Source organism: Muntiacus reevesi, chromosome 3 (genome assembly GCF_963930625.1).
Source record: "Muntiacus reevesi chromosome 3, mMunRee1.1, whole genome shotgun sequence".
NCBI classification, from domain to species: Eukaryota; Metazoa; Chordata; class Mammalia; order Artiodactyla; family Cervidae; genus Muntiacus; species Muntiacus reevesi.
The window spans coordinates 106,309,861-106,332,983 of record NC_089251.1 but is presented as its reverse complement, the minus strand read 5'-3'; the positions used below and the strand labels follow the sequence as shown (position 1 = coordinate 106,332,983).

The following is a 23,123-nucleotide window of genomic DNA, read 5'->3' as shown; positions in this document are numbered from 1 at the left end:
AGCTTGAGAAAGAACATCAAAAAAGAAAAAGGACAGATGGAGAAATGGGAAAAATAGACTAGATGAAATGGGAGCACTGGATATGAAATAGAAAAAGTTAAAGAGATCCTCATATAGTCCAGTTGTTTTTAAATAGGGCTGCTCATTAGAAACATATCTTGAGCTCTGGCCAAAAAAAAAAAAAGAAAAGAAACAGCAATATCTGGGCATCTGTATTTTTAAAAAAATTCCAAGATAATTCTGATACACATCTGAATTTTGAAAAGTGATTATGCGTTTTTCTATTAAATGATAGTTTTGATGATAATAGAATTTTATTATGTTTCTGTTACCCAAAATCATGAAACAGTGGTATTAAGTAAGTTATAGTTATATAATCACAATCATAATAGTAAAAGATGTTTATCAGTTTTCACAATCAATAACTAGACCCCCCAAAAAAGAGAGAATTACAATTGTCAACATATTGGGAACATGATTAACCTAACAATATAAAATAATTACATACAATTTGGGGAGCAGGTTTGGGGAGCATACAATTTGGGTCAAGCAGAGTGATGTGGTAAAGTGGAAGTACAGTATGCACATGTTTTCATTTGCTCAGCCAGTCTCTGCCTTTTAGTTCATGCATTTAGTCCATTTACATTTAAGGTAACTATTGATGTGTATGGTCCTATTACCATTTTCTTAATTGTCTTGGGTGTATTTTGTATAGATAGGGTCCTTTCCTTCTCTTGTGTTTTCTGCCTAGAATAGTTGCTTTAGCGTTTGTTGTAATGCTGGTTTGGTGGTGCTGAATTCTTTTAACTCTTGCTTGTCTGGACAGGTTTTGATTTCTCCATCATATCTGAAGGAGAGTCTTGCCAGGTAGGATATTCTTGGTTATGGATTCTTCCCTTTCATCACTTCAAATACATCATGAGTTCCCTTCTGGCTTGTAGAGTTTCCCTTGAGGAATCAGCTGATAGGCTGATGGAAGTTCTCTTGTATGTTACGTGTCATTTTCCCCTTGTTTTTAATATTTTATTTCTTTCTTTAGTATTTGTCATTTTGTTTCTATGCGTCTCAGTGTGTTCCTCCTTGGGTTTATCCTGCTTGGGACTCTCTGTGCTTCCTGGACTTGGTCGGCTGTTTCTTTTCCCTTGTTAGGGAAGTTTTCTTCAAATTTTCTCAGGACCTATTTTCTCAGGTCCTTTCTCCCTCTCTCCTTCTGGGACATGTACAATGCAATTGTTGGTATGTTTAATGTTGTCCCAGAGGTCTCTTAGGCTGTCTTCGTTTCTTTTTATTATTTTTTCTGTATTCTGTTCTATGGCAGTGTTTTCCACAATTCTGTCTTCCAGGTCATTGATCTGTTCTTCTGCCTCAGTTATTCTGCTATGGATTTCTTCTGGTGTATTGTTCATCTCTGTTTGTTTGTTCTTTAGTTCTTCTAGGTCTTTGGTAAACATTTCTTGCATCTTCTCAATCTTTGTCTCCATTCTTTTTCTGAGATCCTGAATCATCTTCACTATCACTATTCTCAATTCTTTTTCTGGAAGGTTGCCTATCTCCACTTAATTGTTTTTCTGGGGGTTTATCTTGCCCGTTCATCTGGTACTTAACTTTCTGCTTTTTCATGCTGGTTAACTTTCTGTAATGTAGTTTTGTTTTAGTCACTATGGGATTGTACTTCTTCTGTCTTCTTCTGTCTGCCTTCTGATGGAGGAGGCTGAGGCTTGTGTAAGCTTCCTGATGGGAGGGGATGGCAGTGGGAAAAACTGGGTCTTGCTCTGGTGGCAGGGCCTTGCTCAGTAAAGCTTTAAAATCCAATTATTTTATGATGGGTGGGGTTGTGCTCTCTCCCTGGTATTATTTTTGTCCTGTGGCAAACCAGTCCTTGGGTCTGTGGGCTCCATGGTAGAAATAATGGTGATCTCCAAGAGGACTTATGCCAAGGGCCACCTTCCAGGGCTGTTGCTGCTAGCGCCCCCATCCCTGTGGTGGGCCCTTACTGACTCATGCCTCCACAGAAGACCCTCCGGCACTAGCAGGTAGATCTGGTTCAGTCTTAGTGGTGTTACTGTTCCGTTCTCCTGGGTCTTGGTGCATACAATATTTTGTGCCCTCCAAGACTGGAGTCTCTGTTTTCCCCAGTCCTCTGGAAGTCCTGTAATCAAATTCCACTGGTCTTCAAGGTCAGATTCCTGGGGAATTACCAGACCCTTTGTCAGATCCCCAGGCTAGGAAGCCTGACATGGGGTTCAGAACCTTCACAACAGTGGGAGAACTTCTTTGGTTTTATTGTTCTCCAGTTTGTGGGTCACCCCCCTGACTGGTATGGAATTTGATTTTATTGTGATTACACCCCTCCTGCCGTTTCACTGCAGCTTCTTGTCTTGGACGTGGGGTATCCTTTTTGTTGGGTTCCAGCATCCTCCTGTTGATGGTTATTCAACAGCTAGTTGCGATTTTGGCATTCTCGCAGGAGCAGGAGAGCATGTTTTCTTCTATTCCACCATCTTGAACCAGAAGCCATTCGATTTCCCTTTCAGTGCAGTTTTTGTCGCATCCCATAAATTTGGGTTTGTTGTTTTTTTCATTTTCTTTTGTCTCAAGATATTTTCTAATTTCCTTTGTGAGTTCTTCTTTGACTCACTGGTTATTGAAGACTGTACTGTTTAATTTTCACGTCTTTGTTATTTTCTATCTGCTCTTGATTTCTACTTTCATTCCATTGGGATGAGAAAATGTAGGTTAAAAAGTTGATTGAAAATTATCTTGTGATCAAACATATATTGTATTATGGCGAATATTCCATGTGCACTTACAAAAAATCTGTCTTCTGCTGTGTTGTATCACCGCAGTATTTTTTATGTCTTTTAGATACATTTGGTCTATGGTATTGTTTAAGTCCTCTATTTTTTAAAAACTAATTAGTTTAGTTGTTTTTGTCTGTGCTTGGTCTTTATTGTTGACCGCCAGGTCTTCTCCCGTCTCGGTGAGTGGCGGCGGCTCCTTGTCTTGGTGTGACGGTCTCTCGTTACGGCGGCTTCTCTTGTTGAGGAGCCCTCTGGGCCCCCTGGCTTTAGCAGTTGCAGCACGCAGGCTTGGGTGCCCCCTGACGTGTGGGTACTCTTGGACTGGGGGCTGAACCCAGGCTCCCTGCAGCTGCAGGTAGACTTTTAACTGCTGGACCACCAGGCAAGTCCCAAGTCAGTTCTATTTATTGACCCCCCCCCCCCCTTTCAGGTTCTTTTATCCATTATTGAAAAGGAGGCTTTGAAGTCTGCTACTTTTATTGTAGAGCTATTTTTTCCCTTTAATTCTGTCAGGCGGTACTTTATAAATTTAGAATTTCTGATATTTGATGAGTATGTGTTTATAGGTGGTACAGCTTTTTTAATTGACATTTTCTCTTTATGTGATGCCCTTTGTCTCTTGTGACAGTGTTTTACTTAATGTGTGTTTTGGCTGATATTAGTATAGCCATCCCTGCCCCTTTTTGGTTGCTTCCATGGAATATTTTTTCCTTCTTTGAGTTTCAATCTGTGGGTTTTTAGGTCTAAAGTGAATCTTTTGTAGACAGAATGTCATTGAATCTTGTTTTTTAGAAATCCATTCTGCCAACCTTTCTTTGAATTACACGAGTTTAATCTGTGCTGTGCTCACTCGGTTCTGTCCTACTCTTTGTGACCCTGTGGAGTGTAGGCTTCTGTCCATGGGAATTTTTGAGGCAAGAATACTGGAGTCGGTTGCCATGCCCTCCTCCAGGGGATCTTCCCAACGCAGGGATCAAACCCAGGAGTTCAATCTGCTTGTGTTTAAATTAATTACTGATAGAAAAGAACTCAAAGTTGCCATTTTGGTTTTTTTTCCACATGACTTAGAGCTCTTTTTTGTTGTTGGTGGCGTTATTTATTCCTTTATCACCTTGCTTTTCATTTAATTGAGCTTATGTAGTGATATGTTTTAATTCCCTTCTCATTTCTTTTCGTATATATTCTAAAAAATACTTTCTTTTTGGCTACCATGGGGAGTATGTGTAACATCCTTCAGTTGTAACAGTCTATTTTAATAACAACTTAACTTCAATTACTTGCAAATAGTTCTTTACACCTATGCCTCCTCCCACTTTATAATATTGGTGTCACAGATTGGGTCATTATATATTATGTATCCATTAGCATATCTTTAAAGTTGCTTTTATGTTTTTAAGTCCTGCTGCTGCTGCTGCTAAGTCACTTCAGTCGTGTTCGACTCTTAGCGACCCCATGGACTGCAGCCCACCTATAAGTGTAGTTATGAGTCCAAATAAAAATAATTAAGGTTTTTTTTTTTATATGCCCATGTATTTCCCTTTACTGGAGAATTTCTTAGTTTTTATGGCTTCTGGTTATTTTTTTGTGTACCTTTGTTTCCGGTATGAAGACTCTCTTTAACATTTCTTGTAGGGCGAGTCTTGTGCAAATGAACTCCCTCAGGTTTTATCTGGAAATTTCCCCCTCATGTTTGAAGGACAGTTTTGTGTGATATAGAATTCTCATTTAGCAGGTGTTTTTTTTGTTTCCCCCTAAGAGTTTGATTATAATATATTTCACTTAGGATTCATTGAGTCTATTTTATTTGTATGTCCTTGTCTTTCCTCAAATTTGGGACATTTTCAGCCATGATTTTTTCAAATAAACTCTCTGCCCCTACTGTCTTCTCGTGTAATGCATATATTAATTTTTTGATTGGGTCCCTTATCATAAGTTCCTTAGACTCTATTTACTTTTTTTCATTATATTTAAAATTTTTCTTCTCAGTCTTGATATAATTCCAAAGCTTTTCTCCTCAAGGTCACCAATTCTTTCTTCTGCCTATTTGAATCTGCTGTTGAACTTTTCAAGTGAATTTTAAAAAGCCAATTGTATTTTTCTGTTCCAGAGATTGTAAACTTGTTTTCACAGTTTTTGTTTCTTTGTTAATATTCTCATTTTGTTTGTATATTGTTTTCCTAGTTCCCTTTAGGTTTCTGTGTTTCCCTGTGGTTAACTGAGCATATTCAATACAGTTGTTTTAACGTCTTTGTCAAGTAACTCCAAAGTCTGTCTCTCTTTAAGGTCAGTTTCTAGAGATTTCTTTTGAATGTGTTCCTTTGAATGTGCCATGTTTCCCTATTTATTTAAATGCCTTGTAATCGTCTGTTGATAATTGAGCATTTGAAAAAACAGCCATACCTTCCAGTAAATTTGAAAACTGGCTTCTTGCAGGGGAAGACCATCAGCTGTCAGCCCAGTAAAGGCTTCAGGTCATCTCAGGCATCTTCTGTGCGTACATCTTCCCTGGGCTTGCATGTTTGGTTCCCCGTAATCCTATAGTGTACGTGGCTCCTTCTAAATGCTGTGGTTTGTCAGTCTTATCCTGACTTCTGCTCAAGGCCCTAAGTGTCCCGTTTCTGTTGTGACCTTCCGCCTCTCACCTCTTGCCCAGGTGCCTGCAGGTCTGAAGTGTCCTTCAGCTGTCATGTATGTCAGCAGGCGCCACTCCTTTCAGCACCCCAGACTTCCCCCCGTGCCATGCCACTGTCCCTGTCTGTGCTCCGAGTCAGGAGACAGAGACCAGCCCCCTCGTGCCGGCTCCAGACAAGCCACAGTGGTGCAAGCCAGTTAAGCCCTTTTCTTTCTGTCTTAAAGGAGGAGCTGGGAGTTGGATGTCTTCCTTCAGATTGTGCCAGACCAGGTAAGAGTTGAGGCAGGGAGAAACAGACTGGAAAAACACCACTATATTTCATGTTCTTTTGAATGTGGTTATGTGGAGCTCAGGAAGACAGTTTTTGAACGTTCCTGGAAGCAGTATGGATGGAAATTATTTTAGGTTCACAGTAAACCACATTAATGTGGAAAAGTTTAGTTTTGAGGAAGAAACTTCAGGATAGGGAAGCAATGTGCATGTTTAACATTTTATTTGCAAGAAGTAAAGAAGATCTCTTTCTGTTCTAGCGTTTATCTGAGTCAGTGTTCTCAAACTTTCTGGTTCAAGACTTCTTTATATGCTTAAATAAAAATTTGGGGGTTTCTTAATATTTTTTGTCTTGTATTTGTTAATATTAAAAATTAAAACAGGAATTTTAAAATAAACAAACCTAGTATGTAAATATGAATAATGTATTTTTATGAAGAAACATTTTCCAAAACAAAAAAGTTGATGAGCAGAATTGTATTATTCAAAGCTTTGCAGATTTTTAAGTACCTGGCTTAATAGAAGTTAGCTGGAATTATATCTGCTTCTGCCCTGAATCTGTTACATACAGTGTTAATTCAGTTGAAGTATGTGAGGAAAAGACAGTCTTCACAGGCCTGTAATTGGGAAAGGGAGGCAGGTGTATTTTACACAGCTTTCTCAGAAACTGAAAGTGGTAGTTTCTTAAACGTTAGTTGCAGTATGGAATCTGATTCATATTAGTGAACTTCTAACAGTGCTCTGTTACGTTAAAATCTGTTAGTCTATCTTGCACTTGAATTGATTATTTAGTTTGTGTGTTTTGTATATCATCGGGTATGGGTCATTTGAAAAATATTGCTTGACTGAGTTATGTAGGTATTTCAAATACTGTTTATTATACAATATTTAAAAAACCACATTCTCACCTGGAAAGTCTATATGTTGGGAATGTGCTGACAATTACACATTTCTAAAATTTGAATTTTCATTTGAAAGGTTGAATTTTATCATTAGTAGCAAGTAGTTTCAATTTTCTTTGTGACAAGCTCACTTGTTCATTTTCAATAAAATGTCTGTCATGTATCAAAATCTAGGTAAGTGTAGTTTGTTATTTATTCTTTCAAGTGAAAAATAGCACTATTTTGAAAAAGCACCTAATTCAACTTGTAACTTAATCAATTTTATAAATGCTTTTTCTTGATACAACCATCTAACCCCAATATACTGTGAAAGTGTTTTGTTTTCTCTCATTGGTCACACAGTATATTAAAAAGACATGTTCTAAAACTTCCTTACTTCCTTAACATTTTTATGACATCTCTATATAATCAAGTTATAGACATGGAGAATAGGTTAGTGGTTGCTAAGGGTTATGTGCATGAGAGGTGAAGGAAGGAAGGAAAGAAGGTTCCTGTGGCTACTATAGGGTAATGCAGAGGATCTTTGTGAAGAATCTTTTCTGTATTGTAACTGTAGCAGGGATTATAGGAAACTATAAATGTGATAAAATTGCTGAGAACTAAATATACACAAAAACTGGGTACATGTAAAACTGGTGAAACTCTTAAGTGATTAAAGTGTATATAAATAAAATTTAAGTAAACCAGTGGTTATAGAATTTCAGTTCATCACAGAAATTTCTGTTACACTGGTTGTGTAGATCTCAGGAAGACAATTCATTGGATGTTGAAGGTGCTTGGAAGCATTGTGCGTGCTAACGTGGTCAGAGTGCTGATCTAGTCTTTAAGGTATTATCTTTACTTCTCTGGCCAGATTTAGATGTCACACATTTACTTGATACAAGAGTTTCTCACTATTTATATCCTATAATAGCAAATTAATAAAAATGAAGAAAAGCATCTATTGCATATATTTATGCACATAGTGTTATTCACTCAGTCGTGTCTGACTCTTTGAGACCTAATGGACTGTATAAACTGCCAGGTTCCTCTGTCCAATGGAATTCCCTAGGCAAGAATAGTGCAGTGGGTAACCATCCCCTTCTCCAGGGGAACTTCCTGACCCAGGGATTGAACCCAGGTCTCCTGCATTGCTGGCATATTCTTGACTGTCTAGCCACCAGGGAAGCCACTTAATGCATGCATGTGTATATATATATATACACATAGTTATAAATCATGGAGAAGGAAGTGGCAACCCACTCCAGTGTTCTTGCCTGGAGAATCCCAGGGACGGCAGAGCTGGGTGGGCTGCTGCCTATGGGGTCGCACAGAGTTGGACACTACTGAAGTGACTTAGCAGCAGCAGCAGCAGTTATAAATCAATTTGTTAAAACAAAATTGAGAACTTTTTATAACAATGACTGAAGTGACTTAGCAGCAACAGCAGCAGGTAGTTTTTTTTCAGATTTTAAAAGTAATATCCCTAAGATGATAGAAATAGATTTGCCTCTAGTACCATTAAAGTGTCATAGTATACATTCCAACATTTTTAATCAGTCTGAAATTTTTTTAGTATCATGAGTTGAGGGTGTATATCTACCTTTCCATCAGATGATTATCTAGTTATCCCAACACAATGTATAAAGTAATTTTTATATTTCCCTAGTGCTTTGAAATACTACCAGTACATTCTGTCCATATATGTGCATATTTGAACATTCTCTCTGAATATTATTCTTTCCATATTGTCAAATGCCCCTCTGTATCATTTTTAATGACTGCAGAGGATTATACTCTGAGTATATACTCAGAGTGACTGAGTAAATACTTTGTACAGCATATCTGTCTGTCTGTTGATTAAATTGTGAATTTCTTGAAGCTTATAAAACTAGAAGCCATGTTATTGGCCACATTTAGGCACAGCATAGTCTTTTCTTTGTATTAAATTTCCATAAATCTTTTTGGTTTAGTTTTCATTGTGATTTCTGAGAAGATATTTCAGTTGTTTTCCAAAAATATTTAAAGAAGTGCACATAATATAGACATTGTATTGAATTTTCGAGTTGGCTTATATTACTCCTATCACATGAAGGGAAACTGAAAAACAGAGGTTATCTTCAGTGGGTATAAAAGTAGCCAATTCTTTTGATTCATGAAAAAAGAAAAGTACATATAGGCATGCCATAGAAATATTGTGGATTTGATTCCAGAATGCTACAATAAAGCAAATATTGCAGTGATGCAAGCCACACAAATTTTTTGGCTTCCCAGTTCATATAAAAGATGTGTTAATACTGTATTGTAGTCCATTCAGTTCAGTTCAGTCACTCAGTCGTGGCCAACTCTTTGCGACCCCAGAGACCACAGCAAGCCAGGCCTCCCTGTCCATCACCAACTCCCGGAGTCCACCCAAACCCATGTCCATTGTGTCGGTGATGCCACCCAACCATCTCATCCTCCGTCGTCCCCTTCTCCTGCCCTCAGTCTTTCCCAACATCAGGGTCTTTTCAAATGAGTCAGCTCTTCGCATCAGGTGGCCAAAGTATTGGAGTTTTAGCTTCAACATCAGTCCTTCCAATGAACACCCAGGACTGATCTCCTTTAGGATGGACTGGCTGGATCTCCTTGCAGTCCAAGGGACTCTCAAATCTCCTCCAACAGCACAGTTCAAAAGCATCAATTCTTCAGTGCTCTGCTTCTTTATAGTCCAACTGTCACATCCATACATGACAAGTCCATAGTGTGTAATAATATTATGTCAAAAAAAAAAAAACCAATGTACATACTTTAATTAAAAAATATAGTTGACCCTGGAACAGCTTTGGAGATCAGGATCCCCCGCAAATTGTAAAATCCATAGATGCTCAAGTCCCATAATGGGCACTTTGTATCCTTTGTTCGACCTTTTCAGATTCAGCCAACCAGATTGTGTAGTACTGTAGTATTTACTTACTTGCTCCAGTTTTATTAAGATATAATCGACAAACAGCACTGTATCAGTACTGTGTACAGCATAATGATCTGACTATACATGAAGCACTGTCGTATTTAATGAAAAATACACACGTGTAATTGGACCCACACAGACCGTGTTTTCAACAATCAGCAGTACTTTATTGTAAGCTTTATCTGAGCCATCAGAAAGTCATGATCTTTTTGTTGGTGGAGGATCTTGCCTCAAGGTTGATGGCTGCTGACTGATCACAGTGGTGGTTGCTGAAACTGACTGTGGCAGATAAAAAATAAGACAATATTGATGTTTGCTGCTCAGTCAGCGCCTTTTCATGAAGAGCTTCTCTCTAGCATGCCATGCTGTTGGATAGCATTTTACCCACAGTAGACCATTTTCCTTTCAAAATGTGCTCCAATTCATCATCTGACTTTTTGCAGTATTCTAAATCCTTTAATTGTCTTTTCAGCAATCTTCCCTGATTGCTAGTCTAGCAGGACTAGAGTCTGTCTCAAGAAACCCTTTCTTTGCTCAGCCATAGGAAGCAGTTCCTCATCTGTCAAGAGTTTCGTCACGAGATTGCAGCAATTCTGTCAGATCTCCAGGCTCCCCTTCTAATTCTAGTTCTCTTACAGTTTCTTTCACATCGGCAGTGACTCGAACTCTCGAACCCCTCAAGGTCATCCATGAAGGCTGGAATCACCTTCTTCCAGACTCCTGTTATTGTTATTATTGTTAATATGTTGACCTCTTCCCATTGTTCATGAAGGTTCCTCATGGTGCCCAGGATAATGAATCCTTTCCAGAAGGTTTTTAGTTTACTTTGCCCAGATCCAGCAGAGGCATCACTGTCTCTGTCAGCTAAATAGTCTTAAGAAATGTATTTGTTAAATAGTAAGACTTGAAAGTCAAAATTACCTTGTGAGTCATGGGCTGCAGAACGGATGTTAGTAAGCATGAAAAAATCATAAATCTTGTTTATCTCCATCAGAGCTCTTGGATGACCAGGTGCATTGTCAATATGCCGTAATATTTTGAAAGGCATCTTTTTTCTGAGCATTAGATCTCAAGAGTGGGCTTAGAATATTCAGAAAACAATACTGTCAACAGATGTGCTATCCAGCCTTTGTTGTTCCATGTATGGAGTACAAGGAGAGTGGAAACAGCAGAATTCTTAAGGCCCTAGACTTTTCAGAATGGTGAAACAAGCAGGGACTTCAGACGTGTTAACCCCTGTCAAGAGAGTCAGGCTGTCCTTTGAATCCAGGCATTGAATGTCTTCCTTTCTAGTTGTGCACCTCCTAGGTGGCATCTTCTTCCACTGGAAGGCTATTTTCATCTACACTGAAAATCTGTGGTTTATTGTATCCACCTTCATTCCTTACCTTCGCTAAATATGATAGGTAAGTTGTTGTAGCTTCCACCTCAGCACGTGTGGCTTCACCTTGTATTTGTATGTTATGGAGACAACTTCTTTTCTAAAACCTCATGAACCAACCCCCTCTGCTAGCTTCATACCTTCCTCCTCCGAATTCTTCACCTCTCTGTTTTCGTAGAATTTAAGAGAGTTTGGACCTTGCTCTGGGTTAGGTTTTGACTTAAAGGAATGTTGTGACCAGTCTTATTCCCAGACGACTAAAATTTTCTCCACACCAGCAAGAAAGCTGTTTTTGTTTTTTTTGTTTTTTTTTTTTTTTACCATTCGTGTATCTAATGAAGTAGTAGAACTGACTTTTCTTTTGCATTTACAGCCTGACTATTTGGCGAAAGAGGCCAGGCTTTCATCTTAATCTTGGCCTTTGACATGCTTTCCTCACTAAGCTTCATCATTTCTAGTTTTTGACTTAAAATGAGAAACATAGGACTCATCCTTTCAATTGACTGCTTAGAGGCCATTGCAGGGTTATTCATTAGCCTGATTTCCGTATTGTTGTGTCTCAGGGAATAGGGAGGCCCAAGGAGAGGAAGAGAAAAGGGGAACAGCTTGTCAGTGGAGCAGTCGGAATACACACAGCACATGTGGATTAAGTTTGGTGACTTCTGTGGGCACAGTTCATGCTGCCCCACAACAGTGGCAATAGTGACATCAAAGGTCACTGATCACAAGTCACCACAGCAAATATAATAATAGTAATGAAAAAGTTTAAAATGCGGTGAGGATTACCGAAATGTGACACAGACATACGAAGTGAGCAAGTGATCCTGGGAAAATAGAGTTAGTTGATAATCATGTTTGTGTGGCGCAGGGAGCCACATTCAGTGTCTTGTAATAACCTGTAATAAAAAGGAATCTGAAAAATAATTACATGTAGATGTATATAACTGAATCACCTGAAAACTAATACAACATTGTAAGTCAGCTATACTTGAAATAAAGATTGACATGCTTAATGTTGGGTTCCTACAAACCTTTAATTTGTAAAAATCACAATATCTGTGAACTGAAATAATGAGAAGCACAATAAAATTGGCTGTGCTTTTAATACACAGTATATAAAATAAAACCTACAATTTGTATCCTATATCCCCCTTTCAGTTACCTTTCTATGAAATAGCAATTTTAGGTGTGCTATATATCTTCCCAAGACATCTTTTTAAGTATCCTATTTGTATATATCGAAAAATACTGTACAAATAGGGTTTTTATTCTGACTAATTCTGTGATTTGCTTATGTCACTAATATTATAGATATCTTTCCATGATAGTTTATATAGATTTTCCTGATTTTTTCTTTCCTCAAAATTTACACTACATTCTCTCTTTGAATATAGTGTACTTTAACATCTCTTTTATAAATGGACTATGCAGTTCTTCTTTATTCTTTGCCATTATGAATTTATCTTTAGGGTAAGTTTTTTGAGGTGGAGTTGTGGAATAAATGTACAAGCTTATTTTAAATTGGGTAAGTATCATCTGATAAATGTTTGAAAGGCTATGGCTACTTAATTTTTAAATTAGATTTGTGTGTGTATGCACACATGCACAGTATGAATTTAGTCTTTATGGTATTATTTATTTAAGGGGAAGTGAGTGTTTTAAAGCAGGAATACTAACCTTTCATCTCCATGTAGAGTGCGAAGTGCTTCAAATTGTGTGTGAAGCATATTAAGAGCTATCTAAATTCTATAATTGCTTAATTTCCTTCTTTTATATTTTGAAAATTGAAACTTCTTACTAATTTTTTTCACATACCCTTATTTTGAAAACTGTCAGCATCTGGACCTAAGATGATGTTAGTGTGTTCTGTGTTATATGGAATTCATTCTCAAATTTCTATATTTAATTGTCCCAGTCACTGTTTTTTAGTTATTATTCTTTTAAGAATAATATGCAATATTATATATGCATATTCAAAGTTATATATGCAATACAAAGTGTATTTTGATTGGCTTGTCTTCCTTCACTGGCATTTCCTTAACAGATTGTCAGTTACCACCATTTCCTAATTTTTCTTAGTATGTCCAGTTAATAAAAATGATTAACTTAGGAGCTTTCGTTGAAACTTGAAAATAGTGATGAAAATGAGACTATGTCTGTACCTCTTGTAAACTTCTACAATGATCTGGATTGCCATTTAAATACAAAGTATTCATGTACATATCCTTGGAGAAGTAAATCTTTGTGATAACTTTGAAGATATTTGAAACAGAAAAGTATAAGTAAAATCTGTGATGACTATCAACATGACCATCCCATGTCTCCTTTGCATTTGATGTTATAAATCGTGCGCAAAGACTGTTCCCATTCAAGCTTCTGCAATATTTTTGAACAAAGTATGAAATAGTATGTTAAATAGTATGTTAAACAAGTTCCTCCAGAATAATTTAATCAATGAACTTGGTTAGTCATGTCATTAAATGCAGAAGAAAAGTACAGAGGCATCTCTCATAGTTATACCCCCTGCCTCAGCAGCAGGTACAAGTCACATCATTCCTATGGAATTTCTAAAACAGTCACAAAGAATGGAAAGATTTTCTGTGAGAAAGCCACGTAATCTGTCGGCAGAATTTCTGTGTCAGCGCACCTCTTAAGGTATCGCTCACGGCACGGCAGCGTGCACCCTCGTGTGGCAGTCGTCCATGTCCTGCTCTGATTCAGGCAGAGCCGCCTGTGCGCAGAATGTGCATCCGCTGGTGACATGCATATTATTTAGATATGGGGAGTACTTGATTATTTTTTGTCTGTTTGAAAGAGTAATTCCAAACTGAAGGAAAAGAAGTTATTTGTTTTATCAATACCCTTTTTGAGAGCAATGATAGAGTCTCAATATTTATAGAGCACCAGCTTTGTGTGGACAGTAGGGTAGTATTATACAATGAAAGAACTTGAGCGTGAATGTTAATTCACTTACTTGTTTTGCAGTGTTGACAACTGGCTCTGGTGTGGAAAATATTAGTCAAAAGTTTGAATAAGATGAAATATGGCCAGCATGCACATTTTCAACATCTGCAGTGAAGAAAGTCTTGGTTGTTCTTTTTTTCCTGTAGTGTACTAGCTATGAGAGGGGAGAGTCCTCACCTAACTTTTTGAGTAGAAAGAGATAACATTTCTCTGTGTTTTCGTAAGTGGTTCATCTCAGCACTGTATTTATTACCTGGACAGCCAGAAGTTTACTCTTCAATATACCACTAACTACATATTGAAAATACAGTACAGGGCTTCCCTGATAGTTCAGTTGGTAAAGAATATACAGTACAGTGCTCCCCACCTTATCTGCAGGTTCACTTTCTGTGGTGTCAGTTAACTGTGGTCAAGCAGTCTCAAATAAATTATTCATCAATTTTAAATTGCTAACCCTTCTGAGTTGTATGATGAAATTGCTTCTCATCAGAGATTTAAGATAAATTCTAAAAAGGTTGCACTGATTCTGAATTGCTGGATATTGTGATAAAGATCGGTCTTTAAAAACAGAGCTGTAAACCACATTAATGAACACTTTACTGAACTCTTACACTCTTTGAAATTGAGTTACCTGGGCCATGTTTACTCACAGTATGATACTGTTCTTGTCATTCTTTGACAGACCCCTTATCCCTCTGGACAGAATGCAGGTCCAACCACGTTGGTCTATCCTCAAGGTTCTCAGACAATGAATTCACAACCTCAAACCCGTTCTCCGGTAAGTAAGCCGAAGGTTGTTCTAGAAAATGTTCTCCACCTAAATTTGTGTTTGTTGTAGCTTAGGTTCTTTTGGTTCATATTTTTATTTGATTTTAGAAATTTATTACAAGGACAATTTTTAAAATTATTATTACTGTTACTACTGGATAGCATTGCATTTTCAGACCTTTCCTATGGGAATTATTTAAATTTATTAAGAAAAGAACAAATGGAGCCTTTTCCCATTTTTTTCCTTTTACTTTTTTGTGTCATTCAAGTTCTGGTTGCATTCAAGTTCACTTCATTTCAGCTCTTAAGTTTTTGTTTGTACTGTTCAAAATTCAGGAGATGTGTAAAGCATGATTTTGAAAATAAATTATGTTTCATTAATTGGACTCTGAGATTCCATTGCCTAGGGAAGTACAACTTTTGAATCAGTATTAATTACTAGATCAGTTCTATTTGACTGTGTGGACATCTGCATGACTTACACCAATGGTGTATTTATTTCTTCAGATGTTAAATAAATTGTCATAGAAGTATAAACGCTGTCATCCTCTTTGCTCATCTTTTACATGGTTTGCAATAAGTATGGCAAAGACAGAATTTGCTCAAGTTTCATCCTTCTGTTTCACGAAAGTGTACAGTGGCTTCAGCAGTCCACTCCTTAGAATGGTATTTCCTGCCCTGCATGATCAGTGTTCGCTAGAAGGTGCTTCTGTAACATCTCATTGTCTCTCACGCCCCTACTTCTATCTCCGCTCTGTGTTTTTCTCAGAGACAGGGATCTTCTTTTGGTTCTCCACCTTTGCTTTTTTGCCTGTAGTCTAGGAATATTTCATTGCATTAGCTTCTATTCATTTGATTTTATGCATGAATTTAGGAATATTGAAGTTGATGACAGAATTCCTCAAAGAACTGTAAGGTCATAGACTTCTCCAAGATGTAATCTCTCTCTTGTCCTCTTCCTACCTTCCTTTCCCTGTTGCCCTCTTCTTCAATCCCTTTTCTTAGATCCTGGTTCTCCCCCGGGGGTGGAGGAACCATTCTAAAGAGGTGGGACTTTGGTCCTAGTTGCTTGTTTGCTTGTCTGGTTTTGTTTGTTTGTTTGTTTACTTTTTTGCTGCAATGGTCAACAAGATGTCTGATGCAAGTTTTGTTCTGAGAGTGGTTTGGGAATGTGGACACTTGACCACTTGGAGTGGGCCTTGAGATCTCGCCAGATTACTTTAGATAGGCACCAGTTATAATCACTAAACATGGAACATTATGGTAAGCTGTTATTGCAAAGAATTCTGTGGCCCTTTTAACCCCTCTACGCTTTGTATAATTATTGGGAAAGCAAAGAATTTACATGGTTAGAACTGGCGCAAAACCTGACTGAAGAGCTGCATCTCTAAACCAGTTTTTTTGACAGCCCAGCAGAACAGTGCCAATACATTGCACAGACAACTGGAAGAGGAGGAAGGTTTTGGAACAGACTCCCGTTTACAGGTCCTTGGCTGGAAGAGGCTGGATAAAATACTGCATTGTAAGCAATATAACAAACTGTACTTCTTGCAGGCAGTGGTGCCTCTGGCACTCATTATTTTTGACCACATCCATTTATTGGCTGATGAACACAAATGGATTGATTGCATCCTCTCTGAAAGTCTAACCTGGCATTGCAGTTTTTGCCAGGTATTATGGGGAAAAGAATAACAAATTGGGTGGGTCTTCTCTATTGGGAATTAGACAGGAGTAATTTGGGGTTTAGAGGGATATCCCTTTGAGATGAATTTGATTTTAAGAGATAAATTTCTTTTTAAAAGGCTTCTTTTTCCCTCTTTCATTTTATAATTGGTTATCAAAGGGAAAACTGTCTATAGTTGTCAGCCATTTTTCTGTGGTCATAAACTATCTTTAGATACTATCCTCTATGCAGTTTTTGCCATCTGCTCTGCTAGTGACCATTACCACCCCCATTACTAAAAACCACACACATAACATTCCATTACATACCCCAAAACAAGTGCAAGACTAGCAGACTCTGCACTACTCTTGCTTGTTGTTTTGGGTCCAGTTTTCTTTATTTCGTTTGTGTTGGTGCTGGGAGGGTGAAGTTGGGTTTGGAATTTGGCAGAATTGCATTTTCTTCTCACATCCCAAGTTGCCATAGTCCAATCTCATCCATCTCACAGCTACCCCAACTGGTGAGGAGAGGTAAGCTGGTGCACTCAGGAAGGGACTCTTCCCATGGCTTTGTAGAGCAGCTAAAGCTTACTCCATTCTATTTCTGCATTAATGGGCCATTGGCAATTGCACAGTTTAGGCTTTTCTGTTCTTCCCTGGACAGCTGCCTTTGCAATCCAACTGGCTTCAACTGGCCCCCCTCCCTCCTTGAGGTGATCTTTGTGCCTGTATTTCTGCTTGACACTTGTATATTGTTGACAGATTTGTTTAAAAAAAAAATGAAAAACTACCTCTCTGTTCCATTTTCTAGTTGTATTGGAACTATTTAAACTGTAATTTATTGTTTAATAACCTCCAAAATAGTGAAATCATTGAATGCTTAATGGGGGGAGGGGGGCAGTTTGGCTTTTGCAGTAACCTGTAACCACCGGTTATTTTTATATTCTGTGGCGCTAAGTGCCAAAGGTGCATCATAAATACTGGTCATTCTCAGTTACCAGCTGTGCACAGAAGAGGGAGTGGGTGGGTGGGTGGGAGCGTGGGTGGTGTTAACATTGGATCTGAGTTCACAGAAGGCTGCTTTCCTTAGTATCTACAGTCCTTACCATCTTAAAAACCCCTCCTAGAAAAAAGAAACAAAAGTTTTTATTTTTAATATAAGCCAGCAGCAATTACAGTTTGTTCTGTTGCTTACAGTTACCCGTAGGATTAAGACTATTGTCATTACAAATGAAAAACTCAATAGCCAATGGTGACTAGTGCAAAATAGACTAGGGTACTTTCCCACTAACTTTTATTTTTTTAATATTTGTGTAATTTTATAAGGTACTCCTCTTGCTCATAGGAAGTTCCCTTTTGACTGGAATATTCCAAATACATAAAGTTTCAATTTTTATTGTAGAGCCTTAAAAATGGGGCCTTTCTGTGGAACAGTGATAAGACAGGTACTTCTGTACTAAGGTTAATTTTTTAACATGGCCCTTCTCTCCCATTTCCTTCTAAAGTGTCATGAAGAAATATCACACTCCCACTCCCTATGTGAATACCACGTGGGTAATAGTACCTTTTCTTGAAATTTGATGTCCATAGTTAGAGGTATGATCTGTTTTCTTTTCATAGTTGGTAAATTGAAAATATAAGACTTCAGTTTCTTTGAAGAGAAAATGTTGTACAAGAAATCTGGCTGCCATTATCATCATTATGAAAAACTACTTTACATTGGTTTTTAGCAAGTATAATGGCTGGCTAACATGCCCTGATCCTGTAAGTCATGGAGAACTCGTTAACTTATCCTGAATAATTTCAAAATGTGTTTAAAACAGTTTTCATTCCTTGAGCCATAAGGAACATTTTAGCTTCTAAGGTAAATTCTTGATTAGAGCTGTCTTCAGTCATCTCCTACATTGTGGCATGTGACCTACTGCAATTTCTTGAAAATTTTTTATATTCAGTAGTGACAGTTGAGGAAATAATTCTGGTAACTTAAATTCTGAGTTACAGGGACTTGTTTCTTAGTTCATCTTCAGTCTTCTTCACCTGTAGTAACGCGCTAACAGAAGGAAGACTATAGGAAATTAAACAACTGAAAGAAGATACAAATTTTAGCTCCTTAAATGTTTTAAATAAAACCCTTGTGTGGTTTGCATTGAAAACGGCTTACTAAATATTTTCTTTTAACTGTTAAATTGAGTGGTTAACATTTCAGTAGTTAACGTGTAGGTAGCCAGTAGGTGACTTTACATGCCTGAATATTTTCTCTTTTCTTTTTAGTAAAATCACATCAAAAGTCTGATTTTGCTCTGATGAATTATTTGATCCTAGAGACTTTGTATTTAAAATTTTATGGGTGAAAAAGCTTTTTCTTCCATTCTAAGTTAGGGAAAGTAAGAGTTGGAATATGTTTTATCCTCTTTCAAATGCTCTGTGGTTTACCTAAAAAGTTAGGTTTTCTTTTGTTTTTGTTCTCAATATCAGATAGCAGTAGGTACAAGTATGCAGTCTTGTGCTGTTGTGTCTACATAGTAACTGAGAGATTTGACTTCTTTTACTCTTTTTTTTCTTCTTGAGCTTATAAGAGTACCACTTTGACTAATCGTGTTAAAGGATGGTGTTCTTTACCTCTGCTTTGATATGCCTGGTATTAAACTTTACTAGTTCATCGAATTTAAATATATATAATTATTTATATATTTCCTTATATATTATAAATATATATTTATATGTTTATATATTTATAATATATGTGATAAATTTTCATCTTTAACTCCAAGAAACGAAGATAGTGAAATTTCCATTTCATATGTGAGATACCCTGTTTAACAAGTAAATTTGAAATCTGTCCTATTAGATTCTTTATTTTCTGCTGGACATTATAATTACCTCCTGGCTATTTCTTGTAATGGGAAAGCATTTCTCATTCCCTCCAGTATTATCAGTAGCATAAGCATAGTTGGCTTTTCATATGTTTGTCTTAATATAACCACTTAGTGTTTCAAACTTTCTTTTGTTTTATTTTGGGGTTTAAAAAAATTCCTGTCAGAGAAGCACTCTTACGTGCGTAACAGCTCAGCTGTTTCTCTCCCAGCTGATGAACGGCAAACTATTTCTGATAGAGGTATTAGCCTGTTGAATCTTCTCAGTACCTGTCTGTCACTGTCCTGCAGCAAAGCGTTGACTGTTTGTGTTTTTTCCTTCCTGTGGGTTTTATTTCTTTCGGCATACTGTGTGGAATTTTGGTTTTGTTGTGGCGTTTCTGACTCTCTGTGCCTCTCCTTTTGTGTTTGTTCTCCCTCCTTTCCTCAGTTTGCAGCGGGGCCTCGACCTGCCCATCATCAGGTACTGTACCCTTGCCCCTTCACTATTACCCTGGACTAACAGGTGGGGGCGTTGGTCGTTTCTGACTCTTAGAATGCTGCCATTCCATGGACCCACTCAGCTGTTCTTCAAGAGCAGCTTTAGGACTTCCCTGGTGGTCCACTGGCTAAGCCTCTGCACTTCCCATGCAGAGGATACAGGCTCCATCCCTGACTGGAGGACTAAGATCCTACATACCTTGTGGCATGGCCCCCACCCCCCAAAAAAGAGTAGTTTTGGTCTCATTTAATACAATTCTCCTTATTCTTCACTGATTTCATAGCATTTTGTTATTAGCAGACCAATTTTCTTCTTTTTACAACACAGTTTAAAAATAAAGAGTTTCTTAAGCTCTTACAGATTTTGTGGATATCTGCAGTAAGTTTAAATTTAACTGAATGGAATAGGCAACATTCTAAGAGTTTTCTGTTAACTAACTTTTTGATGTAACTTGTATTAATGTGTATATAATAGTATTAGTATTTCTAAAAACCACTTAATCTCAGTTACTAACATAGACCTAATAAATGGATTAACAATAATATACATTCATTTGCTGCATAGTTATCTTTATTTTTAGCATATATAGAAAATTGATACCTTATTTAATTTTAATATTTTTAGCCTATTCTTTTAAATGAAGTTATTATGTAAATTAAAATTTCAAAAATGTGTATGCAGACACTAGTTTATTTAGCAGGAATATACTAGAGGGAGTGGTTTGAGAGAAAGAGAAATAGTTGCAGTGTTTTTCTCTCAAGTATTCTGAAACATTTTCTCATTCTATGGTAGAAAGAGCCTAGGATCTTCAAAATTCTAAATCTGATAGATCTGGCTTTATATTACCAGCTCTACTGTGTAACCAACTGAGTTAAGCAGTTCTTTTTCTTAGCCTCAGTTTCTCTGTGTGTAAAGTGGGGATAAATACCCTTTACATTAGAGATAATATATGTAAGTCATCTGACATAAAATAAGCAGCCAATAAGTGTTAGCTATTTTTAATATTGTCATGCAACTTAGTATGGTTTGATAAAATGAGAGAAATATTACCAGTGTCTACCTATGGTATCATATTGGATGTTGCTTAATTGATACCTTTAATTGTCTAGCAGTAATCTAATAAAAGGCTCTACTCTCAAAATACAGTTTTCCAATCTAAATGATGGAAAAACCAAACAAATTCTGAGGTGTTAAAAAAGATATTTTGGAGGAGAACTCAGAGGTGGTTGTATGAAATGGATGACAGTTCTTTGGATTTCATAAAGAAATAAAACTCGGGATAGTTTTTGCTTGATAGAGATAGTGTTGTTGCAGTGCTTTAAGAGCTTGGAATTCGATGTCAGCTGAACCTGGGTTTATGGCTCGGTGGTCTTGGATAGACTGCTTACTGCTTACTGCTCTCAGTCTCATCTGCAAAGTGGGGATGGTATCAGTACTCTCTTTGGACTAATGAGAAGATATGTGAGATAATACAAATAACATGATTAGTGGAATGTTTGGCATATACTACGAATCTGGTGGAAAGGATTACTAATAATGAAAAAGATAACCTCTTAGGTTAAAAAGATTGATTATACATTTTTTTCAAAATAGCAAATCTACTCAAGAGTCTTAGAGTCAAGGTTTACATTTTAATCAGGGATAATGCCAGAGATTACTGACAGAGAGAAAGCTGAAAGATCTCTGTTGCAGAAGCAGAGTTAAAAAACTAGTGACTCAGCAAAAAAGTTTCTGAGCTCCTTCGTACAAGGCTAAGTGTTTCTATTACTTGAGTTCAGTTGCAGTGGTCCTCAAATAGGGATGTTTAAGCCTTTATATATTGTCAACTTTGGGAAAATCTAGTTTTTAAAAACTTTCCTCCGAGTCTAAAGGCTTGTGATGCATTTTATCTTTTTCTAAAATTTTAACAACCAAGCAAAACTTTGAAGAAATCTTTCTGAGAAAAGGTGAATTTCTATCCTGAAATCATTTTTCATGTGTAATGTATCTCAGAAAATGTATTGTCAGATTAATCCTTTATTTATCTGTAGGATGATGGTTGTGAAATTCCAGCATATTTTAGCCATTAAAAGGTAGAACTATATATGTGTGTATATTTATTATTTATCCATTAGCAAGAAACCCACACTGGTTCTTGAAGATAGGTTATTGAGATACAGCATAAACCTAGAGCATTGCTTCTGGATCCGAAAACTTCAGGTAGCTGGCTGCTTTTACTCTGATGTTCTTCCTTTTTAAACACAAATTACATTTTTTTCCCTTGTGCCTCACAGAATTAAGTAAGGAAATATACAGCGTTGGCTCAGGCTACTGCAGTAGCTACTTTGGAGAAGTGGAGGAGGGGAGAGAGTGGTTGGAGTGGGACTGCTGAGCATCAGGTAGCTTGAACCAGTGTTGTGGGATGCCTTTGAGGACCTTGTTAGGAAGAGTTTGCATCTTGTATTCATGGATGGAGAGGCCAGTTTGGCTTGTTTTCCTATGGAATTAGTATTGGCATTTTGGATGGAGTAAGCAGTTATGAAAAACTGCTCTCTATATTGCAATTCCTTTAGCAACCTTTGGGTTAATGCATACCAGTGGAATTCCTGCAGTGACAGTTTAAGAAACAAAATGAAACAAATACCTCCATACGTTTCCAGATACCCTCTGTGGAAGTGGTACTGTTTCTCATTTAAGAATGACTGGCTGAAGTCTGTATTTAAGACATCTCCTCAGACCTAAACCCTGAGAGTTTCATGAAGAAGGAGATGCTCATGATATGAAGCAAGACATAGAGAGGCTTGCATAATGAAAGCAGTACTGTTGAAAACAAATGTTGACTGGCATACAGAAAGGACATTTTTTAGGGAAAAGATTTATGTCCTGGGATATTTTTGGTTTGTTGTGATTAAGACTCAAAGTTGAATGAAGGGCCCCATTTTTTTTTTTTTTCCTTCCCATCTATGGCTGTTTGCTTTGACCAGAAAGAATTGAATCAAGGGTCAGAGTCCATTTTGACTAGTTAGGATTAGTGAATAGACGTCTGGCTTCTCCTCTATTACGTCATTCACCAGTGGCTGCCTTTCCCATCATGTGTCCTGTCAGTGTTTTGATCTCATGTTTTTTTTACAAAATAATTTGGTGCTGGATGATGTTTTGATGTTTCTAAAGTCCTGTAGTACATATATAACTTCTCATAGATGTTTAGTAACAATTGTTTCCATAAACTGTGCACTAAAAAGATGCGCAAGGTGAGAGTTGTGAGTTAATTTTTACTTGCAGCAAAATCAGGAGTATCGTCCTGGAGACGGCACCGCAGGTAGCTCTGAGAAACTGCTGCAGAGAGGCAGCAGGGAGGATCAGTGTACAGCGGTTTTTGGTGAAGGGGGAGGACATTCAGTCAAGCACACGGTTTTTTGGAGAAGGTTGTTGCTAGTCTCATGAAGGTTACTGCTAGTCACGAGGAGCAGACGTCACCAAG

At 37.4% G+C, this 23,123-nt stretch overlaps 1 protein-coding gene across 15 annotated transcripts in view; it reads left to right on the top strand.

The window, feature by feature from the left end:
- EIF4G3 (eukaryotic translation initiation factor 4 gamma 3) overlaps nt 1–23,123 on the top strand; it is a 340,922-nt gene that overhangs the window by 159,428 nt on the left and 158,371 nt on the right. For 6 of the 15 annotated variants that reach the window (XM_065929977.1, XM_065929979.1, XM_065929983.1 and 3 more), the window contains 3 exons: nt 14,562–14,657; nt 16,056–16,169; nt 19,613–19,645. In XM_065929977.1, the coding sequence (XP_065786049.1) occupies nt 14,562–14,657; nt 16,056–16,169; nt 19,613–19,645 (243 nt within the window). Of the gene's footprint in view, nt 1–5,234; nt 5,292–5,657; nt 5,704–14,561; nt 14,658–16,055; nt 16,170–19,612; nt 19,646–23,123 lie in introns of all 15 variants that reach the window. The other 9 variants (XM_065929978.1, XM_065929985.1, XM_065929986.1 and 6 more) reach the window with 6 other exon arrangements.